This window comes from Geotrypetes seraphini, chromosome 6, assembly GCF_902459505.1.
Source record: "Geotrypetes seraphini chromosome 6, aGeoSer1.1, whole genome shotgun sequence".
Classification (NCBI taxonomy): Eukaryota; Metazoa; Chordata; class Amphibia; order Gymnophiona; family Dermophiidae; genus Geotrypetes; species Geotrypetes seraphini.
The window spans coordinates 198,020,463-198,042,796 of NC_047089.1; the positions used below are offsets into that span (position 1 = coordinate 198,020,463).

The 22,334-nt window shown below is 41.9% G+C and overlaps 1 protein-coding gene across 3 annotated transcripts in view; it reads right to left on the minus strand.

The window, feature by feature from the left end:
* The window catches only part of LOXL2 (lysyl oxidase like 2), a 177,135-nt gene that overhangs the window by 25,541 nt on the left and 129,260 nt on the right, over window positions 1-22,334 (minus strand). For 2 of the 3 annotated variants that reach the window (XM_033948229.1, XM_033948230.1), the window contains exons 9-11: window positions 15,757-15,922; window positions 12,392-12,635; window positions 1,100-1,215 (exon numbers count right to left, since the gene is read on the minus strand). In XM_033948229.1, coding sequence (XP_033804120.1) covers window positions 1,100-1,215; window positions 12,392-12,635; window positions 15,757-15,922 — 526 coding nt within the window. Of the gene's footprint in view, window positions 1-1,088; window positions 1,216-12,391; window positions 12,636-15,756; window positions 15,923-22,334 lie in introns of all 3 variants that reach the window. The other variant, XR_004539830.1, reaches the window with a different exon arrangement.

A 22,334-nucleotide genomic window follows, 5' to 3' on the forward strand; every position in this document is an offset into this window, starting at 1 on the left:
CAAAAGGTAGGAAAAGAAGATGTTAGGTAGCTGAGAAAGGGCAAAAGGCAAGGAAAAGCAGGTGTTGTGGGTGTGAGAGAGAAAAAGGCAAGGGCCTGCAGCCAGGAGAAGGAGGCAGAAATATAAACTTTTGGGGGATGCCGGGAAGGAGGGACTGGGCATCCCTCCTGCTGCGATCATTCGGGGGGAGGGGATGGATGGTTCCGGCAGGAGAGATTGGGCATCTCTCCTATCACAATCATAGAGGGAGGGGTGGGGGGACAACAGGAGATATTGGGCATCTATCCTGCCGCAATCATTGAGGTGGGGGGGGGGGTTCGGGGGTTCCGGGCTTGAGGGACTGGGCATCCCTCCCGCAATCGTTCGGGGGTAGGGGATTCCAGCAGGAGAGATTGGGCATCTCTTCTGCCGCGATTGTTGAGAGAGGGGTGGGGAGTTCTGGCAGGAGGGACTGGACATCTCTCCTGTTGCAATCATTCAGGGAGGAGGGGTTCCGGCAGAAGGGACTGGGCATCCCTCCTGCCAGCGATGTATGGGGGAAGGACAGGCAGCAGCATCTGCTTACAATGTAGGCCAGCATTTTGTTGGCCTACATTGTACGGGTCTACCGCGGGCCCAGGGAGACACATAAGGCCGCCTAGGTCCGCCTAAGGCTACTTCCGGGCCAAACCACACTTAGGTGGGCATGTGTTCCTCCCTAGGCTCCCGGAGACGCCTCCAACGTAGGCGGCTTGCCTCAGGAGGTTTTTTTAAAGAAAACATGCATCCCTATTGGCTGGTTAGGCAGCAGTCGGCCGCCTACAATCGGGATGCCGTTTATAGAATTTGGGCCTTATTGTCTATGTTTATTAGGCCTGAAAACTTGAATAAGCAATAAGTTATGAAAATAACACTTTCACACATAGACGGCACCACCTTGATCCTATGTTCACTTAAGAATAAGAGGAAGCTTCCAGTCAATTTTGTGCTAGAACTGGCAAGCATTTAAGACAGAACATTGTGTAATGATTACTCATGTGTGAATTTTTTTAGCCCTATAAAATAAAGAAATCTTGAGATCCATGGTGAGGCTTCCACTAGATGCTTACAGTGACTCTACCTGATTCACATTCACTGTCTTCCAAGCAGAAACTTGCTTTGTGTCCTTCAGCGACCTTTGTTCCATTGAGGGTCAGCAAATCATAATGTGTGAAAACTTCCATGCTATGATAATGCCTGTGCCCAGAACAAAAAGAACTTGTAAGCTTTAAAACAAGACCTTAGTCATGAAAATTAGAGCAGTGTGTGAAATACTTGGATTCTTATTAGTTTAAAACAATCTTTGATTGGTTTGTGTTTTTTTAATTATTATTATTATTTGCAGAGATGCCAATCTACCCAGCTTTCGGCTGGAGACTTTTTGACCAGTCCTGGTTTTGAAGAAAGCAGTGTGAGATTTGTAGTGCCTGATTCCTGCACATTGATCTTAGGGCTGCATGACCCATAATGCATCTGAATGGGATTTTTAGAAATCCAGGACTGGATTGACACAAAATCTCTTAGCCTGAAACTGGGTAATTTAGCATTTCAGTATTTGCTTTTATTAGATAAATATAAATATAGCAATGTTTTATATATACTGTAATATTGTATAGAACATCAATTATCTCTAATTATTTTTTTGGTATATGAGGGGCTGCTGAAAAGTTCTCAGCCCAACCAACAAAGTTGGGGCAATCTCTATCGAGGTTGTTCAGGGTGGGTATTCACAATTGCATATTCTGTATAGACTGAAACCAATGCTCTCAACTTACGATTTTAGATCAGTTGTTCAAGCCCTAATATTGCCTAGATTGGATTACTGCAACATACTTTACCTCGGTTTGACTAAGACAAAGTGTAAAGTGTTGCAGCAATTGATGAATTCAGCAGTCAGGCTAATTGCTGCTATATCTAGGATGGCCCATATTACGCCAGTCTTAAAACAGTTACACTGGCTTCCATTACAACAGAGAATACAACACAAGGTGTTATGTACAGTGCACCAAGTTTTGTACTGGTTAGCCCCATTGTATTTTCAAAATCTTTGGAAAATATACCATCCTAGAAGAAGGTTGAGGTCTGGGGAGGAGGGGGGAGATGAAACTGATAATGGATAGAGAAGAGAGAATCCACTATGTAAGGACGAAAGCCTTGACGTTTTCAATAGCTGCTGTGAAACTGGAATATTTTTCCTGGGAGTTTGAGACTTTGTATGGATCAAATGACTTTCAAAAGATTATTGAAAACTCTGCTATTTGTTGTTGCTTTTATGTAATACATTATGAGAGGAAAAGTTATATGGATACGGTAACATTGTTCAGATAAGTATATTAAAAAGATAAGGAAGTTTTATTGCTGATAATAACATATACAACATAAAACTCAGGTTATGTATGTTCTTTTTGTAAACCGCTTAGTTTTAGGTAGTCTACAAATTTTTTAAATAAATAGTCCAGTGATTTTCTACTTTTTTTGTTCTTTATTTTTCCTACGGAACAAAAAAAGTGGAAAATCACTGGACTAAGGAAATACTTTTTTACAGAAAGGGTGATAGATGCATGGAATAGTCTCCCGGAAGATGTGGTGGAGATGAAGACTGTGTATGAATTCAAGAAAGTGTGGGATAGGCACGTGGGATCTCTTAGGGAGAGGAGGAGATAGTGGATGCTGCGGATGGGCAGACTGGAAGAGCCATTTGGCCTTTATCTGCTGACACGTTTCTATGTTCTGTAAAATGTGAGTAAAAGTATGTGTGTTGTAGAACAAACACACATATTTTTAACCTTTTATCGCCATATGAGCAATTTTCAAATAGGCCATTTCCAGAGGAAACACCCTAATTAACCCATGGGATTGACTCTTAAAATGTTCCTTATACTCTAATCCCTGGATTCTATATATTGTGCCCAAATTTTCACACAAATAAATTGACTATTGAGCACATCAATAATTGATAGAAGAGGGCCCTAGTCTTTGTCATTTTTGACAGAGTGAAAAATCGATCCACTTGTAGCTATTCTACTTCACTCAGGATTTTGCAGACTTCAATCATATCTCCCCTCAGCCGTCTCTTTTCCAAGCTGAAGAGCCCTAACCGTTTTAGTCTTTCCTCATATGAGAGGAGTTCCATCCAACTACTCTGGCAAAGATATAAAGAGGTATGGGGGTGGGGAAGGGAGGACACGAGCATGGCATTGGGGCAGAGAGGTCCACCCCCTCCCCCCTTGCTACACCACTGTTCGAGATCTGTCTGCTTTTGACTTGTCCAATGTTCAGGCCAGATTAGTAGAAAAAGGAACCTTTCATATAGCTCCTTTCACATCATTCCTGCAGTAATGTTGAAACAAACAAAACTGCAGACTGTGTACAAGATGCAGGCAAAAATTTATTGTACCAAAATTAAAAAGCAAATAAGTAAAATAAAACCCTTTTATTTTACTTATTTGCATTTTAATTTTGGTACAATAAATTTTTGCCTGCATCTTGTACACAGTCTGCAGTTTTGTTTGTTTCTCCTGCTTGGTTTTTTCTGCAGACAAAGTTGGACTTTCTCCTTTGTTTTGTTTCCCTGTAATGTTGAACCAGGCATGAGAACCAAGTCAGACTATCTGATTCAGCTCACAAAAGTACATAGTCATCTTGCACTTCCTTCTATTATTGGAGCAGTGTCTCTCCCTATTCCAGACCCTGATAATTATGTGAAGTAAACTCAGTGATTATCTTGATTTCCAAGATAAGCTGTTCTGGTTTTATGAAAAAGATATTTTCCCTCCAAAACCTTGGTATACATAGAGGGGCATTTTCAATATGACATCGAAATCTGAGTTTGAACATTTTACGGAACACGCACAAAAATTCCAATATCAAACATGACCATTTTCAAAACAAGAAAATATCCATCTTTACGTTTCGAAAATGGTCATTTCTCAGATGTGTTTGTCCTCAGTGCATCTAACTTTCTGAACCAATTTTTTTATTAAAAAGTCAAAAAGAAAATCATACAAAACAAGCCATTGAGATGTAGGAGGGAGCCAGAATTTTTAGTAGACTGGTCACACAGGTCCCAGCATCACATATATAGACCCAGGTACACATTTCACCATAACCCCCTTATATTTTATTGTGAGCACGCCAAAACCCACCCAAAACCTACTCGACCCAATTGTAAACCATACCAATAACCCTTACATCTGCAGGTATCACCTATATGTAGTTACAGTAGGATTTTGGTGGGTTGTGTAAGGCTCACATATTCCACCATAAGTTTAGTAGTCAGAGTGGTACATAGGCCTGAGTCCCCATCTCTATGGTTGACTACACTCCCCCAGTAGGCTACTCCATAAACCTGCTTCCTGTTCTACTAGGACTGGCCATAATATTTGAAGCTGTCATACAGGCAGGTATGTACAGTTTCATTCAAATATTTGAGGAACTGGAGGGAATCAGTGACCAGGAATGTGTGAGGGAGTCATCTGGTCAGTTTGGACTCCTTTTGGGCACTCATTTGTTGTTAAAACAGGTCTGGCCCCAAATGTCCAAACTGTGCCCTGGATGTATTCTAAAATGTTCAATTATTGCAAAAAAACATCCAAATCTTAAACCTGCCCTTGTTCTTCTTAGATCACACTTCCAATATGTCCCCATCAGATTTAGATGTACTACAGACAACCACCATAGAAATCCTTCTAGAAAATGGGTTTCAAAAATAGCAAATTGGAAGGGTTTGGTGAGAAAAACATCTACCCCTTATGTCACATTTTGGATTTTTTCTGTTTTAAAAATGAGCCCCATAGACTACTAGCTACTCTGCCAGTCCCTCCTACTTGGTTGGGTTTAATAGCTGTTCTTGAGGCATCTAAGTTGTTTTTTGTTTTTTTTTCTAAGTTCCATACACAAACAATAATAGTACTCCAACCTAATGGTAATCAGAACATGCTCTAAAAGAATAAGTGCATCCTTTCCCAAGTATAGACCAAACTTTTCTCAAAAGACATAAATTGGCAAAATGTGATCAGATAAACAGAGAAACTTTCTTTACATTAAAAGTCCAAATAAGGTGGCGGGGAGTTTGGGGGGGTTGGGAGGGGGGTTGGGAGGGGTCTGCTTTTGGGGGGATTGGGAGGGTGGGGCGTTTTGTAACCTGAGAGGACATAAGAGTCCAGTCCTCTTGGGGGAGGGGAGCCCTGTTTTTACATATGACTTTGCCTGCTGTTTGTACCTGTTGTGGTTTGTTGCTTAATAAAAAACAGATTTCACCTAAAAAAAAGTCTAAATAAATACTTTATACAAAATGTATTCACCTTCAAAGAAACAACCATTATGGAAATTTTAGTCTCCAGAACCTCATCATGTCTGTGAGAGAACTAGATATCTTCAGACTTGTCAGGATTTAGTCTATTATCAATAAACCATTTGTTGAACCTTTCTAGACAATCAACACCATGACATTTAATCTGCAAACCTGGATGCCATCAACATCTGAATCTACTTTTGAATTTCCACAAATGCTCAGTTAAAAAAAAAAAGTTAAGTAATATGCCTTTTTCTAATTGTCTTCAAATTGAATTAGGAACCCATATGTAGTTACTGTGAAAGGAGAGGAAAACATTCTAATTTTACAGTTCAGTTAATGTCAGAATTTTCCATACTAAAATACAAAATATTTGTATCATAGTGCTATCCTTGGACTTCATGAGGCATTTCAATAAGGATGTAATGTATGTTGGGTTATTTGTGTGTTTATTATGTACATAGGATATAAATATTTTAAACAAAGAAATAAATATGTCCAACATTTGTCATGGAACAAGAAAATTTCCAAGCCACACCTAGTAGCAAATTAGAAGCAACTGGTATGATCTCATCTTTGGTGGCATAGGAGGAGACAGTAGTGTTTTGTCAAAACATTTCTATACATTGTAAATGCTGGTGATATATGCAAGATTGTCTTTTTTCCATACTGCTACCTTGTAAGGCTATTTCAAATGAGTTGATTATCCAAATTTCCTATATTTTGGATGAGGTTGAAAAATGGACGTCACGGGTTAGGTTGAAACTTAACCCTGGAAAAACTAAGTTCTTCCTTGCAAGCCCCAATGATAAAATACAGGAGACAACTATAAATTTGAAGGGTCAAAGTTTTGAGATAGTGCATAATTTAAAAATTTTAGAAATAACCTTGGATCGCAGCCTAACTTTTAAAAAGCATAGTGATTTATTAATCAAAAAAAGTTACACTGTATTATGGAAATTAAGGACCATCAAGAAGTACTTTGATGGGGAATCCTTTCAGTTATTGGTACAATCTTTGGTACTATCAATATTAAACTATTGCAATATAGTTTACTTGGGGTTACCAAAGAAGACTTTACAAAGTCTTCGATTGGTTCAGAATGCTGCTGTGCGCCTGATTTTCAGACTTAAAAAATATGATCATGTCATCCCTTACTATGCTAAACTACACTGGCTACCATTCGGTGCCAGAGTATTCTTCAAGTTTGGGTGCATATGTTACAAGGCACTTTTTGGTTTATTGCCATCTTACTTAGTTTCCTACTTGAAATTTTTCTATTCATCAAAAGATACCAGAAACTCAGGTATTTTTGCCTTCCCTGCCCCGAGGTCCTGCCATTATAAAACTTTTTTTGACAGGACATTGGAGTACCAGGCCGGGAAATTTAATTACTGGTTACATCCATTGATCGCTCAAAATTATTCTTATACTACATTTAGGAAAGATTTAAAAACATTTATTTGATAAATTAGATTGATGCTTTTTAATTCTGATGGGTTCAATTACTAATTGATCGGTTTTTAGAAGAAAACTGCTGTAGGCCTTTTTTTTATATATTATGGGGGTAATAATTAAAAAAAAAAAAAAAAACCCGTCTAAAAAGTGTCCTAAGTGGCTACTTGGATGATCAAACCCCGCCCACAGGAGGGGACTAAGGCTCCCGGGCCTATTCTGATTGGCCCAGGCGCCTTAGGCCCCACCAGTAGGCGGGGCTTTGGTACGGATGGGCCAATCCGGCCTCATTCTGCTGGTGGCTGCCTGCCGGACAGGCGGGCACCCGTCTGTCCAGCCAATGAAAAAAAGGTACGGGGAAGGGGGGTGTGGGTGGTCGTGGGGGTCGGCCGGGGGGTTGGTCGGGGGTTCTGGGGGGGAGGACGTTGGGGGGAGGGGGGTTCGTCAAGGGCAGGAGGGCCTGGGATCCCTCCTGCCCGTAATTTAGTGGGGGGTGGGGGTAGAGAGTCTCCTGGGCCAGGAGGGCTTGGGCATCCTCCTGGCCCGAACGAGTCGGGGGTGCCGCGGTTGGCCGGGGCAAGAGGGCTTGGGCTCCCTCTTGCCCCGATCGAGTCGGGGGGTCGCGGCTTCAGCAGGGCCTCGGCTTGGGCTCCCTCTTGCCCCGATGTTGTTGGGGTGGGGGGTTGGTTGGTTTGACATGACAGGAGGGCTTTGGCACCCTCCTGCCTGGATGGTTGTGGGGGGGAGGATTCTGTAACCGGTGTTGTTTTTGACAGACACCGGTTACAGAATCCAGCTTGTAGGCGAAGGACTGGCTCCCCCTTCGCCTAAAAGCTCTTCTGTTGGACATTTGGGGCTTAGGCGTTTTTTTCTTTCATTATGGCTAAAAAGTGTAGACGTGCTGTGGGTGTACTTTTAGATGTAGTGGAGATTGGGCGTTTAGGCAGAGGAAGGCCATAATCAAAACATGGACGTTTGTTTTGGTTATGGACACTTTCCCTGCTTCTGGGTTGAACATTTAGTGACTTAGGCCAAAAGGGGACTTAGACGCTTTTTTTGATTATGCCCCTCCACGTGTTTCTCTTCATTAGACTTTTTAATATTTTAAATTGTATAATAGTCTCTGTTGCATTTGATTGCTTACGATGTATTGTTTTTTAATATGAAATTGTATCCTCTTCGCTGAAATGTTCAGTTTTATTCCTTATTGTGAACCTCCCAGAACCATATATAAGAAAACAGATTATTATATTATTATTCCTCTTGTATAGATAAATGTCACAAATGCATTCTTTGATTTTTAAAAAAAAGGCTAGGAAATAAAGACGAAAATTTATATAAGGTGATTATTGTATTTTTCGACTGTCTTTCAGGAATATTTCATCAATCAAGTGGATTAGCGCAGCAACCATCCTGCTGCATTTTAAGTTCTGATAAAAGTAAATGCCATTATTGCTTATCAGCTTGGGAGTAGTCGGTGAGATGGGGGACAGCTTACTGAACAGGTTACAGCTTCCCTGAACAGGTTTTGTACTACAAAAACAGAACTCCTTTGAATGGCCAAACACTGTTGAACTCACTCTGAGTTATAATGGCAATTGTATGAAGCTCCTATTCAGTTAACCCTTGCTTCTGTAATCTTAGTGTTACCAGCCAGACTCTGTATTTCTTGAACAGCTTTTTTTTAATAGCATGAAGTAAAGAATGAGCACGTACAATTGATGACTTCAAGGCAGTTCAACTTTGTTACAAAATCTTCTTACTCTACCAGCCCCTCCTGTTCAAAAAGGGAGCTGGGAATGTGTCCATACCTTGTGGAAATAATACTGTTCCCCAGTCTTCGATATAAAACTAAGCTGTGTTTGATTATTAGAAATAAAGATGAAAACCTGGTAGGAGAATAATGCTAGTCCCAGGTTCTTATACAGTCATGCAGGCAACTGTTCTCTCTCAGACTGAAGATGGGTGGGCTTAAGCTCTGTGGATGCAGCCTAGCTCTCTGGGAGAAGCAAAGCCCTCCGGGGAATTAAGTCCACAGAGCACACCTTATTTATACATCTTAACATAATCACTTAAACTTATTCTTATATAAGAAACTGAGCAAATGGCCACATAAAGTGGGGGCAGAACTATGTCTGTTGACATAGTTACAGCTGTAATTTCTTCCACCGTCTTGTCTTTTTTATGAATTTTATGTTCTTCCTAATCCATTTCTTTAATTTAATTTTGTGTTCCGATTCAACAATTTTCTGCCTCCTTACTTACACTTCTTCCAACTCAAGGCTGTAACAGATCCTGTATACTTTGACCTCTATTTCCTCTTCAATAATCATCTGAATGATTGCTGCAGCCTTTGAACCTCAAATCAGTTCTGAAGGTATCTTTCTGTGCATTAACGGAATTTGTGAACCCAGGCCAATTCTGCCCCTCTCTCACATCCATTCTCTCATTCTCTCACTTGCTATCACCCACATAGGTTACTGCAACTCCCTCAACTCTGGTTTCCCTCTGTCCTCTTGAAATGTCTTCAGCTTGTCCAATCAACATGGAGGTGTTCTCAAGGACAGCGGTGGGGAGAGTTAGCACTTGCACGCCTACTTTTGTAAATTCAAGCATATGCATGTAAGTATGCAATTTAACACAGAAAATTATACCCTTATAAATGATAGGTGCACCCAGTTTTCCAGGGCAATAATAAAAACAAAAGTACACGCATACTTACTGTGAAAATCTAGCAAATACCAAACAAAGACAGGTATTCATATCTTTTTGTTACCCATGCATTTGTCTACAAAGCCATCTGCTTCCTAAAATCATAAGGAATGGTAATGGTGGAAGTGGGATATGCACTTTTGTGTTTTCATTTCCAGCACACTGCTCTAATTGAAGGCTATCCTTTTTCCCTATCATGTTGCACTTTGCTCTTTTATGGGGTTTGGTGGTACAGTTTCAAAATTAAAACAGATTTAGTTTTATGTGGAAGAGGAGCTAGAAGAAAGAAATACATCAAGGGTGAAAAAGCATTCCCGTTGTCTTCAAACGAAGTGCTTTTAGAGAGCAGTAACTGGCCTCACTATAAATGTGAATAAGTATCATATAGAGCAGTTTCTCAACACGCAATATGTGTACTCTTAGGGGTACGCGAGCTGTTAGTTGGGGGTACGTGCACTGTGTAGGACTCCCGCCCACCTTCCTCCTATGATGTCAGCCACATACAGCATGTAAGAACCACTGCCCTCAACGCAGCCCTGTGCTGCTGAAGGCAGGAAGGAGCAGCCCAACTGGATAGCCCTGAAGGGTGCAAGCGTGTTGTAGCAAGTAAGGGAGAGAGGGGACATGACTGTGGGACAAAGGGAGAAAGGAGGAGGGAGGGGATTTTGGACAAAGGCTGGAAGGCAGGAAGGGGGCCATGAACTCGGGACTCAGAAGGAAGGGAGTGGGCATGAACATGGGACACAGAAGGGAGGGAGGGAGGAAGGACTAACTTAGGAGAATTGTTGGGCGTAAGTGTGTGAGTGAGGGGGAAAATATATGGTGCACGTGGGGAAAGAAAGAAAGAGGAAAATTGTTTGGCATAGAGAGAGAGAGAAGATTGAGGCAGAGATGCATGGGGAAGAGAAGGATGAGAGGGAGAAATATTGGATATTGTGGCAGAGAGGGAACAGAGGGACAGCTTGAAGGGGATGCAAGGGGAAGGAATTGGGACTTGTATACTGCCTTTTTTGTAGTTTTACAAGCAAACTTGGACATAGTGATGAAGGGAGAGATGTGGCATGGTGCTGGAGAGGGTGATAGAAGGAGAAATGGGCATGGAGCCGGTGGGCAGTGGTGAAAAATGCTGCATATGGTCCAGGGAATGAGAGAGGAAGAAATGTTGGATGTGGCAGTAGAGGGGGTGGGAGAGATGCACCTTGGATCTCTCGCTCTCTCTTTTGCCACTCCCTTTACAGCAAGGAAGGGAATCAGAGAAAGACAGATGGACAGTGAAAGAGAGAGAGGGAAACATGTTGCCAATGGGGGTAGAGGAGAGAGGAAGAAAAGTTGGACTCAAGAGGGACAGAGAGAGATGTTGATTGGGGAAGGGAATGAGGTCTGGAGGAGAGGAAGTGTGCAGGAGGCAGAAAGAAAGAAATATTGGATGCACAGTCAGAAGGAAGTGCAACCAAAGACTCATGAAATCACCAGACATCAAACGTAGGAAAAATGATTTTATTTTCAATTTAGTGATAAAAATGTGTCAGTTTTGAAAAATTATATCTGCTGTCTATATTTTCACTATATTTGTCTATGTTTCTATAGTTGTTACTGAGGTGACATTGCATATTTTAAAGTCATTTGCCTTGACCTCTTTGAAAAAAAAAAGAATATAAATGATAATTAACATTTTTTCTGCATATAGTGTGTTTTGTGTTTCTTTGTTTTTTAACTTTATGGTTACCATTATGTATTAATAAGATTATATTGTGTGTATATGAAAAATGAATGGAAGAAATTATATTAGAGTTAGTACTATTATTATGGGGGTAGGGTCAGAGGCAGAGCTTAGGTGAGTTTGGGATGGAGCTTGGGCAGGGGTACTCGGTTGATATTTGTTAGACTTAGGGGGTACTTGGTTTGAAGAAGTTGAGAAACACTGATATAGAATGAATACATATCAGCTAGACGCACAACCTGAAGGCTCTAGTTGCTCTTAAAAGATACCATAAAGCATAAGAATTACCATACTAGTCTGGGACAGACCGAATGTCCATCAAGCCCATTATCCTGTTTATAATACAGTGGCCAATTCAGGTCACAGTTAGTGGGCAAAATCCCAAGGAGTAAAACAGATTTTTATGCTGCTTATCCTAGGAATACCTATGGCCTGGCTGCCCTGGGTAGGCCCAGTTTTGCTATCAGAAGCTAAGCAGGGTCAGGCCTGGCTAATACCTAGATGGAGGACCACTAGGAAATACCAGGTGCTGTAGGCTGCAGGGCCCTATGTTGGGCAGCAGCAACATTGTAGAGCCACACAGAGAAGGTAATGGCAAACCACTCCTCACTGTGCATGCAGCCATGGCTCACACATCCTAGGAATAAGCAGTGGATTTCCCCAAGCCATCTCAATAATGAACTTCTCTTGTAGGAAATTATCCAAACCTTTTTTAAACTACAGAACAGTTATTAAAAATCAGTTATCTGGTAGAAGTATCTACTATCCGATAAATCCATCCAAGACAGACTGCTTCAGCACTATCTAAATAATATTGGGGTGGTCTAGCAGTGGCAGAAGGGTAAAGACCAGCGTTATCTGGGTAGCAGCTGTTTCCAGCTTGTTACTTGCCTAACTATCCGGATAACTTAGGATAGCAAGAAAGATCTCTACTAAATCTTTCACAATAGTAGCTGAATATGGCTACTGTTCGGATAGTGGCAGTACCTCATTACTTTATCTGGATATTCAGCAGCAAGAATTTGGCACTGGATTCCAGTCAGAATGAAAAGTTACAATTTAGCTAGTACTTATATATCCAGTATCAACATTGCAACCAAGATCAAGAAAATTAAACCACCAACTAACCTGCTTCCATGAGGAGGGGGGGGAGGAAATAGAGGGGACAGAAATATTAAACAGGTGGCACTTGCCTGTGACAGTCATGCCAGACCCAGGCATGGCGACCATTCTTGGGACGGAAATCTGACTGGCCAGTGTTGTGAATTTGAGAGCTGAAGCGTAGCAACCTTCTGTGGCCGGTACTGCGGTGGGTTGTGGCTGCTGTGGAAGACAAGCAGTTCTCCTCAAGGGCGCACTGTAGCATGAACATCGGTCGGTCCTCTAAGTAGGTTGTATGTTCAACAAGGGGTGCATTCAAGACAAGGTCAGGTGCAGCTGGCAGTAAAGAAATACAAACTGCTTACTAGGATCTTCATCTGTATGATTTATTATAGAAATAACAGAACAGAAGGAAATCAGAAATCAATCCCTATGTAGGTAAACCAAGCATCAATGGAGTAGGGATGGAAAATGGACTTCCACATGATGGTCAACAGTAGAAACCAAAGACTTTAATCGTTACAGCACCTCAGTTAGATCTTTTCATTAAAGTCCACAGTTTCAGATAATTTGTGACTATTGGAATCTCAAGCTGGATTTAATCTAATGACTATGCAAAATTCTTGCATAATGACTTAATTAGAATCTTCTTAAACAGGTATGCACAATGACCATAAGAAATCAGTGGGGCTGGCTCAGTAACAATTTTGCATAATGCTGTGCAAGAATTTGGATTTGGTTTCTGGCTAAGGCTTAGGATGTTGTGAAGGCCGCATTAAAGGCCCACGGGAGGACAGAGACCCAATCATCACACAAAGATGACACTTTGTGGCCAGCAGAAGTCCTGCAATAAGTAAGCCAAGGGAGAAATCCCAATACAGGGTTCCAATCAGAAAGCCTCAGAAAGCTTGGATTTTTGGCTTGTTTATAACTTGTAAATTTGGCGGAAAATAGGGTACAAATTTAAGAGTCTAACTTAGAAGCCTAAATTTAGGAGCATATTGATTATAGCTCATAATACTAGGTCATCTGAAGGACAGGAAATAAGAATGTTCCACAATGGCAGCAACAAGAAAAGGCTGTTGCTCAAACCCTCAGTTGCTTCCTGAGGATGTCCCGAAGGTGACCTAAGAAAACATGCAACAATCTGACTCCATCCTTTGTAATGCGTTTGTGACATTGCTCTGAAATACTGAGAGCAAATTGTACCTCCAAAACCTTCCCAGTCAGGATGGAGGTAAAATAAAGGGGGTAATTTCAAAAAAAGCGTTTCTGTGGTTAAAACCCTATGGAGTGTTTTGTTTTTGCATAAAAAATGTCCAGAGTGTATGGTTTATAGTGTATTAGAACCTGTTGAATCGTCTTTCCTCATTCAGATAACAAGGCAATATACATCAGTAAAAACAAGGAACAATTAGAAAGGAAAGGAATTGTAATGAAAGGGGAATGAAAGAAAGAGAAAAGAAGAGTGTTTGTGCATAAATCAATACTTCCCAAACCTGGTCCTGGAGGCACCCCAGCCAGTCAGGGTTTCAGGATAATCACAATGATTTCATGTGACAAATTTGCATTCAGTGGAGGGAGTGCATGCAAATTATTGTATGTCTTATGCATATTCAGTGTGGATATCCTGTAAACCTGACTGGGGTACCCCCATTACCAGAAGTGTGGGGAAAACCCAGACATGTCCTCTTTTTAGAAAACTGTCTGGGTGCCCGGAGGAATTTCCAAAACCTAGCAATTTTTTAGGGTTTTGAAAGTCCCTGAGCTCGGGGTCGAGTCTGGAGGCCCTCTGCACATCATATGCACGTGCACCTGCGAGTTATATCATCGCATTGATGTTCGTGCATGTGCAGAGGGCCTGCATACGTCAGGGAAAGAGACAGGAGGTTCAGCTGGGGGCGGGGCTGGAATGAGACAGAGCTGGAGGCAGAATGGGGCGGGGTTGGAAGCGGAACGGGTTGGTGCCAGGTGTTCTCTTTTTTATTTTAAGAGGAAATCTGGCAACCCTACCCACGACCAGGTTTAGGAAGCACTGGTGTAAATTTATGGGTATACAGCCGGAGTGGAGTCATCCCCAGGGTCAGGATAGAGAAAGGATTACCACATATGTGCATATTTTGTAAAATACATGCACAAACACATAAAATAAACTGTGAAAGTTGTGGGTATTGAATAGCAAAGTGTAAAAGCATGTGTGTATTTAAATTTTCAAAGAAAAAAATATCTGCATATTTTTTCATGGAACAGAACTTCCCAAACTGTGAGTTATGACCCCCTGAAACCTGCATTTGGAGTCATAACCGGGGTGGGTGCAGTATAGGCTTTTGCCAGCTCTGATAATTAGGGTTATGGCCACAGAAAAATTGGTGAGCACTGTCTTAGAAAACTGGTACAATTTGTGGGCACATCTGTTATTAAATTACCCTCTTAGTTACTTAACCATGAGATACAAACCTTATTACAAGTCTTTTATTTTAATCTTGTATAGGGTTACCAGACGTCAGTCAAAACCCGGATATGTCCTCTTTTTAGAGCAGTTTTTCTGGGTTTTAGAAAGCCCTGATGAACTCCAGCCGCATCTGGAGGGCCTCTGAGCATCTCAGATAATGTCACACATCCGCGCATGTTCCAGGCCATGCAGACGTGGCCAGAGCTTGTCGGGGAAGACAAGAGGAGGCTTTGTGGGGGTTGGGGGCAGAATGGGGTAGGGCTGGGGGTGGGGGCGGAACTGGAAGCAGAACTGGGCAGTGCTGGGATAGAGTGCTGCGTTGCCGGAGGAGGAACAAGGCAGGGCCATGTGTTCAGAATTTTACCACTCAAAATATAGTAACCCTAATCTTGTAGTTCCTGTTTGCTTATCCAGCTCAGACGGGAACTAACAGTGGCATGCTGATGCCATAGACCTCTATTCACAACTTTGCAGGAATTTTTCACCTGTTTCAATTGATCCTCCTGTTGGTCAAATCTGGTCCTTGCAGTAGCAGCAATCCTGAATGGAGTTCAATGCGGTTTACATAAATTTTAAAAATGCCATACAAAAGGATCAGATTAGTTAAATACTAAACAGATGAGTTTTCAAGTGCTTTCTAAAATCATAAGACTTAGAACAAAGTAGCAGGGGTTTCAGTTCCCTGTTCCAAAGAGCCGTTTGGTAGGAAAGCAGACGGTGATGAAGTTTTTTATACCAACACCCTTAGTTGAAGGAAACCTAAACAAGCTATGAGCACTTCGCTGATGTTTGGATTCAACAATGGAGAATGAATCCATATGACCCGGGTATAGAATATCTAGTCAGGGAGCGGAACTGAGGTGCACAGTACTTGCCACCAGACTGACTCTCTTTTTGACCGCCAGAGGAGTTCTTACTTTAAAAAATAGAATGGGTGGTGGTTGGGACGACTGATTTAAGGAGCCCTAAGGGAAATGTAGACCTTGCAGCTGAAAAATAACTCACTCTCTGAGCAGGAAACTCCAGCAGCAAACCTCCCTCCTCCCTTTGGGCAGTTCAGTTCCATGCCATGGTGTCGGCAGTGGGACAAGGACATCTCAGTGCCTGAGCACTTCACACCACTCAGGACAACATCATCAGTGCTGACATCACCGTGCCAATACCAGGTCTCCTGCAAACAAAGGACAGGACAAGGTTTTTAGAGAACTCTCTGGCATAGAGGGGCCTATCTTATATCAGTACTAAAGAATGAAATGGGGACAAACTTTTCCCTGTCCCCGCAGGAACTCAATTTCCCCATCCTGTCCCCATGAGTTCTCTCGCTGTTCCTATTTATGTATTTTAAAAATTTATCAACTGCCTATTCCTAGGTTTTTTTACAAAAGTAACATACACAAAATGGAACAGACAAGACTTAAATTACAGATGATAGATCCTCACAATACAGTTCATCCTAAAACCAGCATTAGGCAACACATCTTTTATTGAAATGTTTCTAGAAATAGTGAAGTTTTAAGCATTTAAAAAAAAATCTCTGCCCCATTCCTGATAGCTCTGTCCTCATCTGCACATATCATAAGTGTTCAAGGCATGTGTGGTTAAGGCAGAGCTTACAGGAATGGGGCAGGGACAGGAAAAGAACTTGTGGTTACGGGATAGGAAAATGAGTTCCCACTGGGAAGGGGAAAAATTTGTCCCCATGTCATTCTCTAGTCAGTACCAAGGGCAGCAGATCTTTTTGGTTGGAAGGGCCAAGCAAACTAATCTTTAGTCCCAGACACAAGCTTTTACTCACTGGTACCTTGTTTGGCAAGCTGTTGGGGGCAACCATGACCCCAGTGAACCATCAAATTCTGCTGACGATGATCACTACCACGTGTCATTAATGCCTCACTCATCTATACCCCAGCCATGAAAGCATGAAACAGACTTAGGCCCTCTTTTACAAAGCCATTTAGTGCGGGCCGCTGCGGTAACAGCCACAAAGTCCATAGAGATTTAAAGGGCTTCAGGGCTGTTGCCGCGTGGCAGACACTAGTGCGGCTTTGTAAAAAAGAGGGGGTTAGTATAAAGAAAACACACATCTCCCACTTCTAGCTGGCATTACAGTGTGCCAACTGTACACAATGTTCTCACGTCTCTGAGATATAGAATGGGTAGGAAAGGTTATGCTAATCTAGCAGATATTCATAAAAAGATCTGTTCTTTCCAGCAGAAATATGAACTCAGGGCCGAATTCACTAAAAAGCGCCATTATTGGCAGCCGCCTTCAAAAGCAGCACTGATCACATGTAAATCATGCTAATTGCGGCTAAGTGAAAGGTAATAATAATAATAATAACTTTATTTTTATATACCGCAAAACCACAAACAGTTCAGAGCGGTTTATAGAGGAAGAGACTGTATACAGACAGCGATATTACAAGAAAAACTTTCAAACTTACATTAACATGATAAGATTCATCGATTTTTCCTGGAAGTACATCATGGCAGAAATGGAGTCAGAGAAATTTGTCAAAGGGATAAGTTTTGCTTGACTTACTGAAAGGTTAGTAAGAAAGAGCATTTGAGATAAAGTTGGTTAAACATTTATTCCATTTGTCTGCTTGGAATGATAGTGTTCTATCGAGTAATTTCTTGTAGATACAGCTCTTTGAGGATGGGTAAGCGAACACGTAGGCACTACGTGTACTAGTTGTGCCTGGAAAGTCAAAATGACGAGATAGATAGATTGGGGATGAACCTGTTATGGTTTTGAAGCAAAGGCAAGGTAGGCACCGGAAATGTAGGCCAGGGATTTAAAGGCCTACCTTTGCGGTGACTGGCTTTCATGTGAATCGCATCTAAGGAGGTACCTAACAGCCACCTAAGTCCAGTTCTGGCATTAACCATGCCTACAGTGGACAAGCGCAGAACAACAATGCCTCTTCATTGTTTTTTTTTTTAAATAATAATAATAATAAAGCTTTATTTATATCTCGTCATACCTGTTCAGTTCAAGACATTATACAATGGTGGAAAAGTACAAAGTAGAAGATGAACCTTTTCGGTTCTAGACAGTATACAATAGTGGATACAGTAATGGATGATTAGAGTGGCATTGTGGGGGTAATTAACAATATAAGTAGAGTAAGGGGGTAGGGGGAAAGGGGACAGAGAGAGAAAGAGGTGGAAGTAGAGGGGAAAGGAGAAGGGGGGAAGAGAGGGACGGGGGCTTTCAGAAAGAGTCAGGGGTTTGGAGAATCAGACAAATTTGTCAAATAGATGGGTTTTGAGGGCTCCCCTGAGAGCTTGGTATGTTGGGGAGTTCAAGAGGAGGTTGCTTAGGGTGTTGTTCCATATGCCTGCTTGGAAGGAAAGTGCTCTATCTAGGAATCTTTTGTAGTGGCATCCTTTGAGGGTTGGGAATGAGAATAACAATGTTTTGCGGGTGGGACGGGGATTGTCCTGTAGGCTTTTAATTGATGCAGTCAATGACTGCGCCAATTGAATCAGTTAAACCAATTAAACTCCCCCCCCCCCCCATTTTACAAAACTGTAGCGCGGTTTTTAGCGCTAGCTGTGGCAGTAACAGCTCCAACGCTCATAGGAATTCTATGAGCATCAGAACTAATACCGCTACGGCCGGCACTAAAAAACCACGCTACGGTTTTATAAAAGGGGGGGATAAGTTAGGTGACAGTAAAGCACCTCAGTAAAGCACCTACTGCCACCTAACTAATTGCGCTGTTTTGAGAATGTGAGCTTCAGTACATGTCCACTGCATTCAGAACCCCACATAAACACTACACATACAAGGAGACCAGGAGAAAGAAGAATCCTGCACTGGATCTAGGACCATTGTTTGTTCCCCTCTGAAATACAAAGCCTAAGGAAAAGCTTTGAGGAGATGTTTTGGTATAGCAGGAGATCCATTATAAGGGAGTTCCTCTGGGAGGAGCAATGAGAGGATGCTTTCATGTGCAGCTCCAAGCTGATGCTGTAGAGTGGACTGAAATGTTTTCATAAGGATAATGTTAGTAGTTACCACTTGCAGGGGTTAAGGTTGTGGTGTGTGTACGATTGGAGGGGAGTGTATAATATGTAAAAAAAAACAATGAATCATTTAAAACTCAGATTTGTAATATGTAGAAATAAAACAAAAATATAAAAGAAAAAAAACCAAAACCTTTTTTAATTTGACTAGCTTATCCCCCTCCCCCGCCTTTCATGAAGCCACGCTAGTGTTTTTTTTATTGCCAACCACAGTGGGAATTCTATCAGCATCAGAGCTTTTAACACCATGGTCAGCGATACAAAACGTTAACTCGGCTTCATAAAAAGGGGAGGGTGAGGGGGTTGGTGTAGTTTATGATTAGCTTTTGAAGATAACCCCTTCTTCCTCAGATCAGAAAAATCTCAGATCAAAAGGCTTCCCTCCTCTCAAAAAAGCATAGGAATTCTATGAGCGTCGGAGATTTTATCACCGCGGCCAGTGATTAAAAAACCCTAACACGGTTTCATAAAGGGGAGTTAAATTTGCAGATGACACTAAACTGTTCAAAGTTGTTAACACGCAAGCAGACTGAAAAATTGCAGGAAGACTTTAGGAAATTGGAAGACTGGACATCCAAACAGCAGATTAATTTTAATGTGGACAAATACAAAGTGATGCATATTGGGAAGAATAACCCAAATCATAGTTACCAGATGCTAGGGTAAACTTGGGGGTCAGCACCCAAGAAAAAGATCTGGGTGTCATTGTAGTTAATACGCTGAGACCTTGCACCCAATGTGTGGCTGCAGTCAAAAAAGCAAACAAGATGCTAAGATTTATTAGATAAGAGATGGTAAACAAGACTAAGAATGCTATAATGTCTCTATATTGCTCCATAGTGCAACTTCACCTTGAATATTGCGTTCATTTCTGGTCGTCTTATCTAGGGTATGTGGCACCCGGGGCCCATCATTTTTTGACCACCCCCCCCCCCATGTAAAAAAATATTTTTTTGTAATGACCATGAAACAGAATAAATGGTCAGAATAGAAAAAGGCAGTGAAAATTTTCTTATATTCCAAACATAACACAACATAAATTATGTCTGAATTGTCATGACATCAGAAGTACATATGGAGTAGTTGCAGGTGATGCTTGGGACAGTTCTGATTGTGTTAGTTCGGTTTTATGTGTTTTTTGAATAGAAGGGTTTTTATTTCTTTTTGAAGGTTTTGCAGTCTGTGGTCGATGTCAATTGGTTGTAGAGTTGGGGGTCGAGTGTTGCAGCTCGAATGGCTAGGAGGTTGTCGAACAGTATTTTCTTTTAACGTTTTTGGTTGGAGGGTGTGTGAATGGTGCATGAGTTCTCCTATGTCTGTTTGAGGTGGATTGAATTATTTAGCTGAAGAAATTAGTTACCCCCTCATCCCACACACATTAATTCTCTTCCATTTTTGTTCCCATTATAAAAAACACTGATAAGTTCCCAGAAAAAAAAATACATTAAAATAAGAAGTGAAAACAAAGGCCCCTACAGATGAGAACATAACATAAGAATAGCCTAACTGGGTCAGACCAATGGTCCATCATGCCCAGTAGCCCATTCTCATGGTAGCCAATCCAGGACACTAATACCTGGTCAAAACCCAAAGAGTAGCAACATTCCATGCTACCAATCCAGGGCAAGCAGACACTTCCCCCATGTCTTAATAACAGATTATGGACTTTTCCTCCAGGAATTTGTCCAAATCATAACTTCTGGCCACTTCATTTTTAAGTTTAGATCTTTCCTTTCAAACAGAGACCTTGCTAGATGTCAAATACAGCACAAGGTAACTTCACATGGACTTAGCTGTGCAGGAAATGTGAATCTCCTCATACACCCACCATATAGTGCAAATATGTGCAAAGGTCTGTTTTTTTTCTTTTGATCACTACATAGCCTAATGCCACACAAGCAGCGCTGTTACAAACATATTCTGTAGGTCAATGCTAAGGATAACAAAGTTTCCTTCCTTGGACCAGAAGGAGATACTGATAAACCACTGGAAGAGATCCCAAAACAACACCCAAAGACCCACTCAGTGTGTGAACCAGTTGAGTGGAGTGGACTAACTGGGGGGTGGAAATGGGCCCGGAGTTTGCTCAGCAGAATTTCCCAGACCACCTCTTCCTCTCAACACATTGACACGCTGCCACCACCACCACTAGAACACCTCACTGGGTATGTCAGCTATGCTATAAACTTTATAAAACTCATTATTATATTTTCTTATAAAGCACATATTTTAACTGAACTCTCTGACATCCTCAGCCTTTCCATTCACAAAAATAGAAGGAAGAAAAGTTCCCATTTCCTGCTGTCTCATGTCCCCGGCCTATACAATATTTTTTTTCTGCAGACCCTTCAAAAGTCTGACCAAATCCTCGTTTCACTTGCATTATAAAGTACTGAGGATGCCGTCTCTCCCCAATCCCAGGTCCTAAAGTCTAAGACAGTAGCGCAAACTAATGCTGCCAGATTCAGGAAAAAAATTTCGATTCGATTCAGCCTATTGAATTGGTTTTTCAATTCGATTTTCCTGTCCAGTTGGGTGATTTTTTTCAAAACTCCTGGTGGGTTTTATAGCTTTTTCACCCCCTTTGGCTTCTCCTAACCACACTGGCGCTGTGGTGTAAATAAAATAAAGAAATAAAAAGGACTTTTCCTCTCTCTGTTAAATCCTAGCTCACGTTTGCGGTCCAACACCAGCTCTGGCAGGATACACATTTCAAATCTGACATATTGTAATCACAAAACAGAAAATAAAATTAATTTTTCTACCTTTTGTTGTCTGGTTATATTTCAAATCTTGTTGGTCCAAGGCTCTGGTTTTCTTCTGATAACTTGCTTGCCAGGGTCTCCTTCTTTCTTCTTTCTGCATGCTAACCATCCATCTGCCAACTCTGTCCTCCCTTTCCATTTCCCTTCCCTCCCCAGGAAGTCTGGTATCTTTCCTTTTTTTCATCTCCCTCCACAGATCCACCTTTTCTTAACTACCCTTTCATCCGGCATCTCTCCCTCCTTCCCCACCACCCCAGAGTCCACCATCTCTCCCTTTCTTTTCCCAATTAACTTCCTATCCAGTATCTCTATCCCTCCTCCACACCATCCCTTGTGTCCAATTTCTCTCCCTTTCTGTTCCTTCCCTCCCTCCCAAAATCTCATGGTCCATCATCTTTCTCCCTCTCCTCTATTTTCAGACCCATTATTTCTTCCCCCCCCAAAGTTTGGCATATGCACGTCTCTTTGAACACCCCCTTCCCTCCGTGTAGTTTTAAACCAGGGTCCCCCCCAAAGGCCTATCCCCCCTTAAAGGTCTTCATGTCCCCCCTTGAAGGCCTGCACCCCCCATGAAGACCTGTCCCACCCCCTTGTAGGCCTATCCCACCCTTGAAGGCCTGCCTGCCTGCCTCCCCTTGAAGGCCTGTCCCCCCCCTTGAAGGCCTGCACCCTCCCCCAAAGGCCTGTCCCCCTCCTTGAAGGCCTGTCCCACCCCCTTGTAGGCCTGTCCCCCCCCTTGTAGGCCTGTCCCCCCCTTAAAGGCCTGCACCCCCTTGAAGGTCT